The sequence below is a fragment of the Equus quagga genome, chromosome 6 (genome assembly GCF_021613505.1).
Source record: "Equus quagga isolate Etosha38 chromosome 6, UCLA_HA_Equagga_1.0, whole genome shotgun sequence".
NCBI lineage: Eukaryota > Metazoa > Chordata > Mammalia > Perissodactyla > Equidae > Equus > Equus quagga.
The window spans coordinates 116001060-116015024 of NC_060272.1; the positions used below are offsets into that span (position 1 = coordinate 116001060).

Here is a 13965-nt window from a genome sequence, read left to right on the forward strand (position 1 = left end):
TTCCTGTACACAGAGGAAAGATTAAAATAAAACTAAAAACCCATCCCATTTTCACCACCAAAAGTACACAAATACGTCTTTTTTAGACCAATAAAACACTCCCTTCTGAATCCGCAGCATCTCCCACATAAAAGAAGACTGAGCTTTGCTTGGCCTGGACTGGCCCGCAGTTCCTAAAGCCGTTCACCACAGGAAGCCCTGGAGAGATGCTTGCTGCTCACCCTACTGAAATCACCCTCTGCCCTTCTCTGTACTCAAATTACCAAAAGAAAAGTGAAAGGGATCGAGGCCACGTGTTCGGCCAAATGAGAATCACACTATAATTCCTAAGAGGAATTTTTTATCTCTATTACATGAAGCTGCACGATGCCAGGACGCTGTGGATCTCAAGTCCCTTCCTAGAACTGTGGCCAACTTAGCAAACAGCGCTCTCAGGCAGGCGAACCGCATTCATTCTGTCACACAGACGTAAAGGGTTGTAGTCGTATCTCAAGTATTTAATTACTCAGTTCATACCTTTGGCAGGTCTGTAAGGCGTCCTTCATAGCAGAAATGCCATTCTGGATGTCCTGTTGTTCAAAGGTCATGACGGCCTGCAACACCACAATGGTACTGTAGCCCAAGGCATGGTACATACTCTCCTTAGCCCTGGGGACAACACAGGGAATTAGGACGTTTCAGTTCAACTGAAAAGCATTCAGGTCTTGTCTGACACAAATCACAGGAAATCCTAGCAAACGCATGTCGTGACTTCCACAATAATAACCTTTACTCCTTCACCATAATCACTGAAATAATTTGGGCAGTGAAAGACAGGACCTAAAAAACTCAAGTATCAAGGACTTTCCAACGTAAGCCCACACGGGCAAGCACAAAATATTCCCAGTTAAAGAGAAGGCGACAACATGCTTTTCCCTGTTTCAGCACAAGGGGGCAGCCTGCGGACTCATTTCCTAAAAAATATTGCAAAGCAAACCAGGTTTTCCCATTTGAACAAGGGGCAGTGTACCGTCTTGAGCTCTGAAATAAGTGTTCAGAAAAAGCCCACTGAAAATGTATTTTGTGATAGAGAGATTCTGATACATTTTTTGAAAGACTCATTTAAATCATCCCTCTCCTCTCCCAGCCAGAGGCCAAGAGGAAGCAAGACTTTTGCAATAAATTAGGTCTGCCCCAAAGAGCCCTGACAAAAGCACATTTTAGTATTTAATCTAATCCCATTATCTGAGATTCCTGATTAAAGTTCTTGATAATTCAAATTATCAAGTTATCAGTGAGAATGGCTTCAATTTTTAAGGACATTAATTGCTCCTAAGGTACCACACAGTCCAGATTCTTAGGCTGTGAAAACCTCACCATCTCTTTTCTCAAAACTTCTCAAGTTATGTTAATCAGTTATTTATAAGATTTAAAATATTATTGCACGGTTTTGTTTTTAATTCAAATATAATGCACAACAGCCTGCTGCTATGCAAAACAAATGCAAGCCCCATTATTCTTTCCCCCCATGGAAATAGCCTAAACCTCCTTTGGTAATTTGTAGTTTGTCCTCAAGAGTGAGAACACCAGCTGCTCAAAAAAACCACAAAGAATAAGAGTGGCCCAAAGTTAATCATTAATTGCGGTTTTAAACCTCACATTTTTTAAAATGAAAGCTCCTCCAAGAAGAAGAAGAGTACTCAAGTGTGAAAAATGATGTTTAACAGTGAAACACGCATAAAGATTAGAGAATACAAAATGAATAAATACAATATTAAATCATTTATTTTCCTTCCATATTATATCCAGCTGGGTGTCAGTGGCAAAGAAAAGAAGGAGATTTGTTTGAATAAAAAAACCAGGAAACAGACAGGCAGGTTGAAAGAAGAGAGACAAAGAGAGAAAGGCAGGTAGACAAGAGAGGAAGGCAAGAGACAGAAGATGGAGAGAGTGGGAAGTCTGAGTGACTGTGAAGGACAGAGGAGAAAAGGGCAGGAGACAAGCAAGGTAGACATTGTGAGAACTACTGAAACCACACTGGACAATTTCCTTAGGCTACAGGCTTCACTATTTTATCATCTGTTCCCAACTCTGAAATGCTAACTGATCACAGCTCTTCTAAATCTTAATAGAATTACCACAGCGGCTCCTCTGTAATTTAATTCCTGATTCAAAGTCAATGAGCTGGGTCACGTCAACCTACTGACCACTTAAAGGAATAGGATTCCCAATTTTACGCCCAAGGAACCTTCTAGAAAATTATTTATGACGTCTAACGTTCATCCAAGTGAGTGATTGTTTGAAGGCACAATGTAAGATTACTCCTGTCAAGCAATAGTCACACTGCAGAGACGAGGACTGTGGCCAAAGTGCGGCCCAGCGAGAAGGCTGAGCACAGGTTTTGCTGCCACACTTTAAAATTTAACAGGTACTATTAATTGAATTTAAATTGCTTAACTGGTTTATCCCATAAATAGGGAGTCTCAATACTATTTTTATTATCTTAAATTTCTTTTTCACTTTCCAAGATTAGCATATTCTAGTTCTTCTCATCCCCATTTCAAAGGAAAACATTCTTAATGATACTTAAGAGGAATATCCGTAAATATATTTCACTGAAGAAAGGAAAATAAAGCTCTACAAAACTACATAAGGTGGCACCATTTGAACAAGGATAGAAATTAAAATATGAAGAATCAGAAATTTTCTGATTAAAGTTGAAAAGAGGGATTTCTTAACTGGATGTTAAAACTACCCAACAGTAAGGGGGTCTCAAGCAAATTAGTTTATAAATATTCAGGTGGAAATGCAGATAAATTAACTGACAAGCATGACATCAAAGTCAGAATCATTAAACACATCTGAAAAAAGGATACTTTATCTAAAAGAAATAAAGTTAATTACCATGGTCGAAGCAATTCTAAGGCATCTGCAAATTTGTTACTTAGAAATAAGTCCAATGCCACTGCACATTCTTCTAGGCCACTCTTGAGATCCACCTTGGCTGATGGTGACCTAAAGATCAAGAAAAAATACACAGTGGTTCTATAGCTTTACTATTAGCAAGCTGTCACAGGGAGAGCATGTGTTTATGTTTGTGTGTCTGTTCTAACTTTGGAGACAGAAAGACAGGCTGGAATTCTAACTCTGCCACTTACTAGCTGTGTCTTCAAGTTCCAGGAGCCTGACTCTCTTCTCAGTAACATGGGACCACCACCACCTACTTCCTGGGGCTAGTATGAGGATGGACTCAATCGACAAACAATGCTCACAGCAGGCACTAAATAAATGATTGTTCTCCACATCACTCCAAAGACCACAGGTGTGGCAACCACCTATATTCATGGGGGAAGCGGAGGTTATTTTGTTTTGTTTGATTATGTAGGGGAAAAAATGTGCTTCAATGGAAAACTGCATCGTCTGGAATCTAGAGGAGACCCCTTCCGGTGACGTGCTTTTGATTCCACGGGAGCTATCTTACAACTCTGTAAATTCTAAGTAACTGATAGCAATGCAGAATCACTGTCATCTATGCACATGTAAATTCTGTCCTGGCCAGTAGAGGTTCCCTCCACTGTGGAAGAAGCTAGTTTTGCCTGAATTTGCATGTTCATTTAAACATTCCTTTACTCCCCATAAATTTGTGCTGTTTTGATTTCTCCTTTGAATCTGTTATAACATCTACTTAGTTCCCTTCATTGACTAATGAGTTAAGTAAAATCTTTAACATGTGTTCATCTTTATATCCATATGAGTCATGATTTTACCCTTTTTTGAAAATTATCTGTTAACTATGATAGAATTTTTGCTCTTTAAAACTAGAGCCATCTTTTGGGGCTGGCCCAGTGGTGTAGTGGTTAAGTTCATGTGCTCCACTTTGGTGGCCCACGGTTCGCAGGTTCGGATCCCAGTTACAGACCTACACACTGCTCATCAAGCCATGCTGTGGAGGCGTACATACAAAACAGAGGAAGATCGGCACAGACGTTAGCTCAGGGACAATCTTCCTCAAGCAAAAAGAGGAAGTTTGGCACAGATGATAGCTCAAGGCCAACCTTCCTCACAAAACAAAACAAAACAAACCTAGAGCCATCTCTAAAATGTTCTATATAACAACTTTCAAAGGGAAAATATTTCAGTAAGTAAATGAGCAGTACAACGATTTATTTAAAGTACTTAAACTTGAATTTCCAAGCCACCAACCTCTCTAAATTCATTCTTTCAAGCATGAAAACAAAATCTCACTTCAGTTACTTGTCCACCAGAAATGGGTTCTGAAGGTCCCACAGGAAACCACTCTGCCCCCAGGTCTTCTCATGGCTGGTCCCTTCCTGTTATTCAGATCTCAGCTTAAAAAGCACCAACTCAGAGCTGCCTCGCTGACCCCCCTCCGTCCCGTCTCCCTGTTGGGTTTGCTCCATACCACTTATTAAGTATCCCGTGCACGTATTTGTGCTCATGTTTATCTTTGTCTTTCCTCTCTAGGATATAAATGCAAAGAGGTTGTTTTTGTCACTGCCATGCCACCAGTGTCTTCGGTGGGTGGTATCTATAACATAGTACATACTCAATAAGCATTGCTAAGTGGGTGCGTGGGTGGGTGGGTAGGTAGAGCTGCTCGGGGTAGAAACTGAGAATTCCTCATGCCTAGAGTTTACACCTCCTCTCAGGTGGTGCAGAAATAAGACAAGCTCTCGGTGGAGGGGTAGCTGGAGAGCTGAGAATTTGTGATGGTTAATTTTAGGCGTCAACTTGACTGGGCTAAGGGATGTCCAGAGAGCTGGTACAACATTATTTCTGGGTGCATCTATGAGGGTGTTTCCGGAAGAGATTAGCTTTTGAATTAGTGAACTGAGTAAGGCAGATGACCCTCCCCAATGTGAACGGGCACCATCCAATCCACTGAGGGCCAGAATAGAACAGAATAGAGGAAGGGTGAATTTGCATGCTCTGTGTTTGAGCTGGGACATCCATCATCTGCTCTCTCGTGCTCCTGGTTCTTGGGCCTTCAGACTTGGACTAAACGGCACCACTGGCTTTCCTGATTCTTCAGCTTGTAGATAGCCGATTGCGGGACTTCTCGGCCTCCATAATCACTTGAGCCAATTCCCATGATAAATCTCCTTATATATACTCACATATTCATATACATATATCTTATTGGTTCTATTTTTCTGGAGAACCCTGACTAATACAGAATTACTTTGCCCTTATGTTTCCAGAGAATAAAGAGATCAAATAAGAATGCAAGGAGTTCACAAACCTCTCGCAGGAAAACTTTTCACAACAAAGTTCCCTGGTACCTCTCATATCAGTCCCTCACCAAATGTCAGTGTTACTTCCTGAACGTCTCTTGGATTTATCCTGTTTCTTCTCCTCTACCCAGTCCAAGTTAGTCATCATTTGTTGCCTGTGTCAGCAGACCCATTTCTCCCTCCATTTCCTACCCCCGCCCAAGCAAATCTCTATGTAGAATTCATTCATGGGATGAATACTTATGGAGCGCTAAGTACATGCCAGGCAGCCTTCTAGGTGCTGGGAATACAGCAATGAACAAGACACACAGGATCCCGGCTCTAAACGGGCTTTCCTTCTCCTGGGGGAGGGGGGCTGACTTACACAAGGAGATCAGTAGCTGACTAAGATCATGTCAGATGGGGATAAGTACTCTGGCAGAGAAGCTGGTTTGGAAGGGTGGAGGAGAGGCCCAACATTAATGAGGATGGTCATGGAAAGCTCTCCAAAAGGGTGACGTTCAAGAGCTGGAAAATGGAGGCAGCCATGGGGATATCTAGGTTGGGGTAGAGGGAGAGATTCTAAGCTGAGAATGTGGTGAGCAAGGCAGAGCAGGAGAAAATGAAGACAGAAAGCAGACAGAACAGTCACAGAGAGGATGGATTTTTATTCTGAGAACAAAAGGAAATACTTTGGCTCAGAAATCCCCACTCTCTTACTAATCACCCCTTCCTTCAACTATTAGATTTTCCAGTTGTACCTCCCACCTGTTCTCTTAAATCTTCCCTCCCACCAGTTCTCTCAGGTTACAGCTCATCCTTTATTACCAGGCAATGGGCTGTGAACAGATACTGGTCCCCTTGCCAAACAACCACCCACCTGTGCATTTCAGCTGGCCACACTGTCACCTGGGAGCATGCACTTAAATGCCCCAGCTTACAGGGATAAACAATGCGGGAGCTCAGCACCTCCAAACACACTTAGCTCAACCCTTGTAAGTGGTTTACTAAGACATTCACATGAAATTAAGACCACCCTCCACAATACCGGTGCTACCACGTGTTCTGCAAGGAACGACCAAGAGAACAAGTTCAGTCCCGACCAGGACATCTCATACATCTCTTGGAGTCAGCTGTTCTCTCCATCTCCACTGCCATTACTTTAATTGAGACTCTCATCACCTCAAATCTGAATTCTGAAACTGTCTCTAAGAATGCCTTCGCACTACCGCTTTGATTCAGCAAAGGTTCTCAAACTTCAGCACACACTACACTCACCTGGAGGGCTTGTTAAAACATACTGCTGGGCCTCACCCCGTGTTTCTGACTCAGTAGGCCTGGGGTGGGCCCCACAAGTTCCCAGGTAATATTCATTCTTTTTCATGCATCCTGGATACCACTATCAGAGTACTCTTCCTACAACAGATGTTCATCACCCTGCCTCCTCGGATTAAGAACCTAAAATGGCTGCCCACACCATGAAGTTAAAACTCCTCTGCCCAGCCCCACCACACTTGTCCAACCAGACTGGAAGGATGAGCATGGCTATTTAATAACAGCCAAGTATCTTGCATGAGGCTCATCAACATGTGTGCTGAGATACAAAGGCAGTGGGCGCTACAAGCGTGTTTTGTGAACCTCCAAGCCCCACGCAAATTAACAACCGTGTGTAATTCTCCAAGAGCCATGGTGCTCAGCCCATCCCAGAGGGACTACACACTCATATTCTTGATCTGTTGGAGCCCCCACCCAGGTGCCTTTCTTAATATACACCTTCCGTAAAGTGAAGACTCTTTCTTCTTGCTTCTAATTTAGAAGATACGTTCATTGAAAGGGAGAACAAAGTTTTTAGTCTTATATTCTAAAAAGGAAAAACAGACAAAACCAATATATAACTTATAAAGAATTCAGGATTATACTAGTATTATCGCTTACATGTCAATTCCATTTCTTCCTTTATTAACCGCTTAATAAGCTTGGTTGCAAGCAAGCTTCACTTAACATCGTGGATGAGGATGTGGGTTCTGGGACCAGACTCCTTTTATTCATTTCCTGCCTCCACCTTTAGCTATATCTGAGCATGGCAAGTCACTTTTCTTCCCTGGCACTTGGTTTCCTCATCTGTAAACCAGACCCACTAGTAAAAGTACCCACTTCATAGGCTGTGCTGTTAATGCACATAATGTACTTAATGTATTGCCACACAGAAGTCCTCAAGTAATGTCAGCTATTATTATCATTATTTTGTAAGTAACTGAATAGCCTTCAATAATTCAGAGCTGTCAAGTACATAACTAATTAAAGGGATTTATTTTAATAGTAACTTGTTTAGCTAATCAATTATATAATACAAGTTATACCAATGATCAGAGTGGGGAAAGAATAACATATCAACATGAAAGACGGGAGGAATAAAAATAAGTTCAGAACATTTGAAGCATTATTTTCTATAAGGAGTTTTTCTTATTAAAACCTTACTAACTATAAGAGCAAAGAGAAGAGAAAACTGAGCCATTTGGAACATTAAGGTTATATTCTTCATAAGACAGTCAACATGTCAGAATTTTATTTTTTATGAAGATTTGAGGATGTGTGTGTGGTAAAAGGAGAGAAGGGCTATTACGGATCAAGGAAACGGAAGGCAGACAGAAATTCTGGATTCTTTGCTAAGTGCATCCAGAGAAAGTTTCAACTTTATCCAGGGGCCCAGGATCCCCTTTGCCTCAACAGCCGCAATCAAAGATTTCCCATATGTACCGATTCCACTGAACTGTGGTCCTAGCTTAACCACATCTCAGACTCCTAATGCCATTTTCAATTATTTACCTGGAGATTTTCTTTCTACCCTCTGAGAACTCAATTATACTGACTTACGCTGGGTAAAGAGATAACGGGTGACTTTTTTCTCCCCTTTCCAAATTATCTGAATTCTGTCCATTTTACTTTTATGGTGAAAAACATTTATAAAAATCTTAAAACATAAAAGTAATACTTGAAAGAAAAACAAAAAAGTCTTATCTCCACCACTTTCCAGCTCTATAAGCTTGAACAACCCACTTTATCTCTTAAAGTTTGTTTCCTTATCTGTAAGTTGGGGATAGTCAAGGCTGCTGTTACTATTTTATAAGGTAGTTATAAAAATCAGGTACACTCATGGAAATAAAAGTATAAGCATTTATATATATTGAGGCACTAATATAATTCTCCAGGAGTATCAAACTGCCCAGCCTCACCTGATAAGAACCACATATGCACTTATACTTTCTGATCTGGTAGTTTCTCTGTACTTTGCTCATAATCTCATGACGCACTATTACCATATCTGATTCACGAGACCTGTTGATTACAAGGCACAGAGGGGATTTTTATGATTTGTGTTAAAATCAACAAAAGTCTACAAAATCAATATATGATGATGCTTTACTTCTGAATTCCTCTAAATTAGTCTTTACATTTTCACTGGATTCCCGTACTTCATAAAATCAATTATTTAAAATAATTGCACATCCAGTTGAATAGCTGTTAACATTTTAGAATTGCCCAAAAACGTCTCTAATACGAATTTATTTTAAATCCACCTCTATGTAATAAAGGCTCAATAGTAACCAGTTTTCAACTAAGGATAGTGAGCATTGTAAATGGTGATGTAAGCTGAAAATATTACAGCAGCTACCTAGGAAACTAATAGATGACTTGGAAGGTAACAACTGTGAGGGAGGGACATTTCCTCCCCCTCCTCAGACTTCCTTGAGGGGGACTTGGCTGAACTAACTCCTGGACTCTTTCTTCTCTTTTCACTCCTCCTCTGGGAGAAGAGTTATCTGACTGGGGAGTTGGGGAAAAAAAAAAAAAAAGTGGGCATGCGTGACCCAGCCCCTTTCTTGTAGAGAAATAGTCTATGCTCTCTGCAATGCCACCACCATCATCATCCTCACAAGGGAAGCTTACAATTTAGGGCCTAAATTTCATTCAGGGTATGTCAAAATCCCATTTCTCCACTTGCATCTAAGCTGCATCCTCCAATACAGTCCTAGGAATAATAAAGCTGAGAGTTTGATCTGTATAGATCTGACCCCTTCACCAATAACTCAATTGGCTCTAGACTTAGGGCAAAAAGAGACACTTCTTTCAAGAAAAGAACTAAACACTTAAGATTTGTAGGCACAGAATAGTAGTGGGACAACAGCTTACTATTCAGAGAACTTACCTTTACTACTGTGTGTGGGAGTATCCAAGGTTCTTTTCCAAGTAAATCCAAGATCCTATCTGTACTGAGGACTCCAGATCTCCCTGCCCTCGAGAGCTCAAGGCCAATGTTGTGTGTGGAATCCAGAGGCGCAGAAGCACCTATGGCTGGTCACCCAGACTACAGACACTCGGGGTACAACTTCTCCTTAATTACCCAAGGGAGAGGAGGCAGGGATCTTCCCAAGAGGGGATGGGATAGATGTCTTAAACTCATGGAAAATGTACCTAGCACCTTTCTAAGACAAAGAAGGAGGTCAAAGAAAGCTTGGTTGAATTCTACATAGTGATATCTGGGCCTTCTTTCTTTCTCTTTTTCTTTAATTGTGGGAGAATACATGTAACATAAAAATTACTATCTTTATTTTTAAGTGTACAGTTCAGTAGGTTAAATTTTACATTGTTACTAACCAATCCAAGAGAGGGTCTCCTCTTCTCTCACAAACCCCTAGTCAAAAACTGGCCATAACCTTAATGATTTAGCCATTGGAAAATGGCTCATCCACTAAGCAGTCTCTGGAACTCGGCCTCCTAGGTGACCAGAACTCCCTGCATAACTCTGGGATTCTCCACTGCCAACTTTTATTAAGTAAGTAAAGTCACCAATGGTCTGTGCCCATGCCGAGATGACAATCTAGGCTTAGTAAATGAAGTATAGAAAAGTCTATAAAACGTTTGCTCTCCCTTCCTTTAATCCTGAGACCCTAAACCCCTGTTCTGCTTCCTGCTTTTGATAAATTTCTGAAGTAGATCAAGAAGACAAAATATACTTTATCTTAGAGATTGTAAAGTGGGCAACCTTGTCATCATTCCATTTCCCACGGAAAAATACACCTTTGAAGACCAAACAACATGTCTCTCAACTCTAATAAAGAGATATGGTAAGAGGAGGAAATGATAGGAAAGTTCTGGGCCAGAGTGGAAAGTCTTTCTTCATTTTTTCAAGAGACCTTCGCACAGTTGCTTCTACAACTAGTGTGTCAAAAGATTAGAAGTGATTGGGGCTGCCTCCGTGGCCGAGTGGTTAAGTTCACACGCTCCGCTGCGGCGGCCCAGGGTTCAGATCCTGGGCGCGGACATGGCACCACTCGTCAGGCCACGTTGAGGCAGCGTCCCACATCCCACAACTAGAAGGACCTGCAACTAAGATATACAACTGTGTACAGGGGGTTTTGGGGAGATAAAGCAGATAAAGAAAAAAAAAAGATTGGCAACAGCTGTTAGCCCAGGTGCCAATCCTTAAAAAAAAAAGATTGGCAACAGTTGTCAGCCCAGGTACCAATCTTAAAAAAATAAAAAAAGAAGTGATGAACACAAAACTTACACGTCTGAAACTTTGTGACTGGGGCCCTGTAAGGACACCAGCAATAAACTCAAACTCAGAATTTCAGAGTTGCAAGCCATCCTAGTTAGCCATGTTCTTCTCTGGACACCAGGATCCTTATATGGGAAGACTCTCTCCTGGCTCTTTCAAGGTGAAGTACAATCAAAAGAAATCATGAATTGTCAAAACATTTTGTAAGACTCAACCGAGAGAAATTATAACCAGGGAGGAAAATGGGTTGGTTAAAGGTGCACTGGCCTGGAAATGAGAAGACAGAGCATCAAGATGCAATTCAACCACCACCCGGTTGTGCACCTTGGGTATGTCCCTTGACATCCGAGATCGCTCATTCTATAACCACTGGCCAAAACTCCCTCCTTGACCGCCTCACAACTTTGTGTTGAGGAGCAAATACATTAGGTATCTGTGGAGGGAGGAGTCACAGGAGGAGTAGCACGTTCTGTGCAATCTAACTACCTACATACTTGTCCAAGTCTGAAGCTTCACTCCACTTTGCAGGTGTCCTTTGAGGCTCTTCCAGAACACATTTATAAGTGCTTGTTTTTACAAATGCACTACAAGACCTGTTGATTAAAAGGCAGAGCAGGAATTTTTATTGTTTAATTTTTTAAAAGAAAAAGGCTATGAAACCTACAAATGCTAATACTATACTTGAATAGGTCTCTAAATTTTCTTACGTTCCCCCCTCCATTTCTTCCTTTGTATTTCTTTAACCTCTTCCTGTCTGACCCCTTCCCAACTCAGAAACTCGCACAAATCTCATTCACTCCCATTTAAAGCAAAAAAGATAACTTTCCCTCAATCTTGGTTTTTTCTCCTAACATACAACTTCTCCCACTCTTTCTCATCGTAGGCAAGAGCGTCAAAAAGGAGTCGACACTTTTCCTATATCCCCACCTCCCATGCATCTTCAGCCACCCCAGACTGGCTCCCGCCTCAACTGTCCTGAGACCCTGCAAGCTAAAGGTCCCTGATGACCCAATTACAAAATGCAAAGGACACGTTTTAGCCTGTATCTGTGCAGACCTCTTTGCCACACCCAGCTCCATGGACCAGATTCCAGAACTCACCCCCTCCCCTAAACCCCCTGCTGTCCTGCAGCCACTATCTCATGGAGTTTCCCTCTCTCACACATCTCCACAGCTCTTTCTTAAACTCTCATTCCCTCAGCCGTCCCATTGACATCTGTATTCTGAAGGTTCCTTCCCCCATTCTTTTCTCATTTGCTCTCTCTTGGAAATAGCATTTTCAGTTCACAAATTCAACAACTACATATATGCTGAAGAGGCCCAGTCTACACATCCAGCCCAGAGCTCTCCAAACGTCACGCCCTTTATTTATTACTATTTTCAGTAGTAATTTTTTAACTTATTTTATTACAGCTTTCAAACTCAGCATTATAAATGATGCAATAGTTACATAGGAAACTATCAGATGAGTTAGAGGATAACTCTGAGGGGAGAACACCTATTTCTGAAGAAAGCTCAGATTTCCATGAGCAGGGACATAGTGAATAAAATAGTAATGAGGAAAATAAATGCCTTCAGATTTTGAGAAGTTATTTCCAATTTCATCTCCATTTCTCAATCTTCATATTATCGCACCGCTTCCTTATATTGTGGGGATGAGTCCTGAGACAAACCGCCAAGTCCGTGAGTGTAATGAACACACTCATAAATAGCTCAAATTTCAAATGCAAAATCCAAAGTGCTAAAGATCTGCTGTATAATCTAAAGTTTCATAAACCTGTAAGGATAGATGCAAAGCACTTTCCCATGGTACTAAAAAATAGCTTTAACAGAGTTGCCTTAATAACTGACAAAGGAACTAGCTACATGTTCAAAAGAAACAACTGGTTAAATTAACTCTAGAACGGGTGAAAAATGAAAAGTACTGAGCAATTAAATGTGATATTATAAAAAATATTTAATGGAAAGGAAAAATGTCACGATATATTGTTTTAAAAAGGGTACTAAATAGTATATTTAATATGACCCCAATTAAGCAAAAAAATTTAATATCTATCTATGAAGAGAAGAAGAAAGGATACACACCAAAAAATAGTTATGGTGATGGTAATACAAATGTCATTCTCTCTTTTGTGCTTTTCCATATTTCCTGAATTTTCTACAATGAACATTTCTTAAAATGCACTTTCAAGCCAAGGTTATGAGAAGAATATAAGTAGAAAAGTAACTATAATGCAATATTCAAGGAAAAGCCTATAGTTACATCTTTTTCAAGAAGCACAAGCCTAGGGAAAAGACTGAGATGAAATACACCAAAATTCTAACAGTCTGTGTTAAAAGTAGTCATAATTATGATTGATGTGTCTTCTTTCCTCTACTTTCCCTGATGCTTGGCAAGGTGGTTCTATTATTTTACAATAAAATTAATGGTTAAAAAATTTTAAGATGAAAAAGACTCATAAGGGAGCTGTGCCCAAAAAGCTGAATTTAGTTTTGTCTCTGCTTTTATGTAACGGTGCCACCTCTTCAGTGGGTGCATTAGCAGCTCTGAGGCTCCTTCCTTAATCTGTAAAATGGCACTACACCTGCCAGGACCTCTTCCCCTCCAACCGGTCAGTGAAACACAAAGCCACGACCTAACATCAACAGTACAATTCACCGAAGGGTTGCACTGCACCCCTGGTCCCCCAGGAAGGCCCACACCTTCTTCCTGACCTGCTCACACTGGATGATCTGTGCTGTCCAGATGCCTGTTTTGTATCAAGTGATGCAAAGTAGTGGCTGCTTGTTGCCATATCTGCACGAGAAGACCTGTTAATAAAAAAGGCAGAGGGAGGTTTTTATTTCTTTGTCTTACAGGAAAAGTCTACATAAATTCAAGGACACAACACAAGCCCTTCAATTATTCACTATATGTCACCTCCATTTCTTAGCAATTTTGAAAATCAAATAGCAAAAAATCTACTTGGTTACGTGGTGAACACTCCTAAAATACAGCCCCAATAAAATAAACTTATTTTTCTCTTTATTCTAGGACACAAAAAAGAAGTTAATTGAAATCACCCTCCAAAGCGCTCCACCAAAAACATAGCATTGTGCCTTGTATACATCCTTCCCAAGTAAACCTATACATCTATTTTCATATTTCATTAAAATGGAATATTATTGTAGGGGAGCAAACAGTTCTCCTCCA

General features: G+C 40.7%; 1 protein-coding gene across 4 annotated transcripts in view; it reads right to left on the reverse strand.

Moving 5' to 3' along the window:
• The window catches only part of TTC39B (tetratricopeptide repeat domain 39B), a 134299-nt gene that overhangs the window by 49172 nt on the left and 71162 nt on the right, over positions 1–13965 (reverse strand). For 3 of the 4 annotated variants that reach the window (XM_046665031.1, XM_046665034.1, XM_046665032.1), the window contains 4 exons: positions 13488–13583; positions 11268–11366; positions 2884–2994; positions 517–648 (listed from right to left, as the gene is read on the reverse strand). In XM_046665031.1, the coding sequence (XP_046520987.1) occupies positions 517–648; positions 2884–2994; positions 11268–11366; positions 13488–13583 (438 nt within the window). The remainder of the gene's footprint in view (positions 1–516; positions 649–2883; positions 2995–11267; positions 11367–13487; positions 13584–13965) is intronic. The other variant, XM_046665035.1, reaches the window with a different exon arrangement.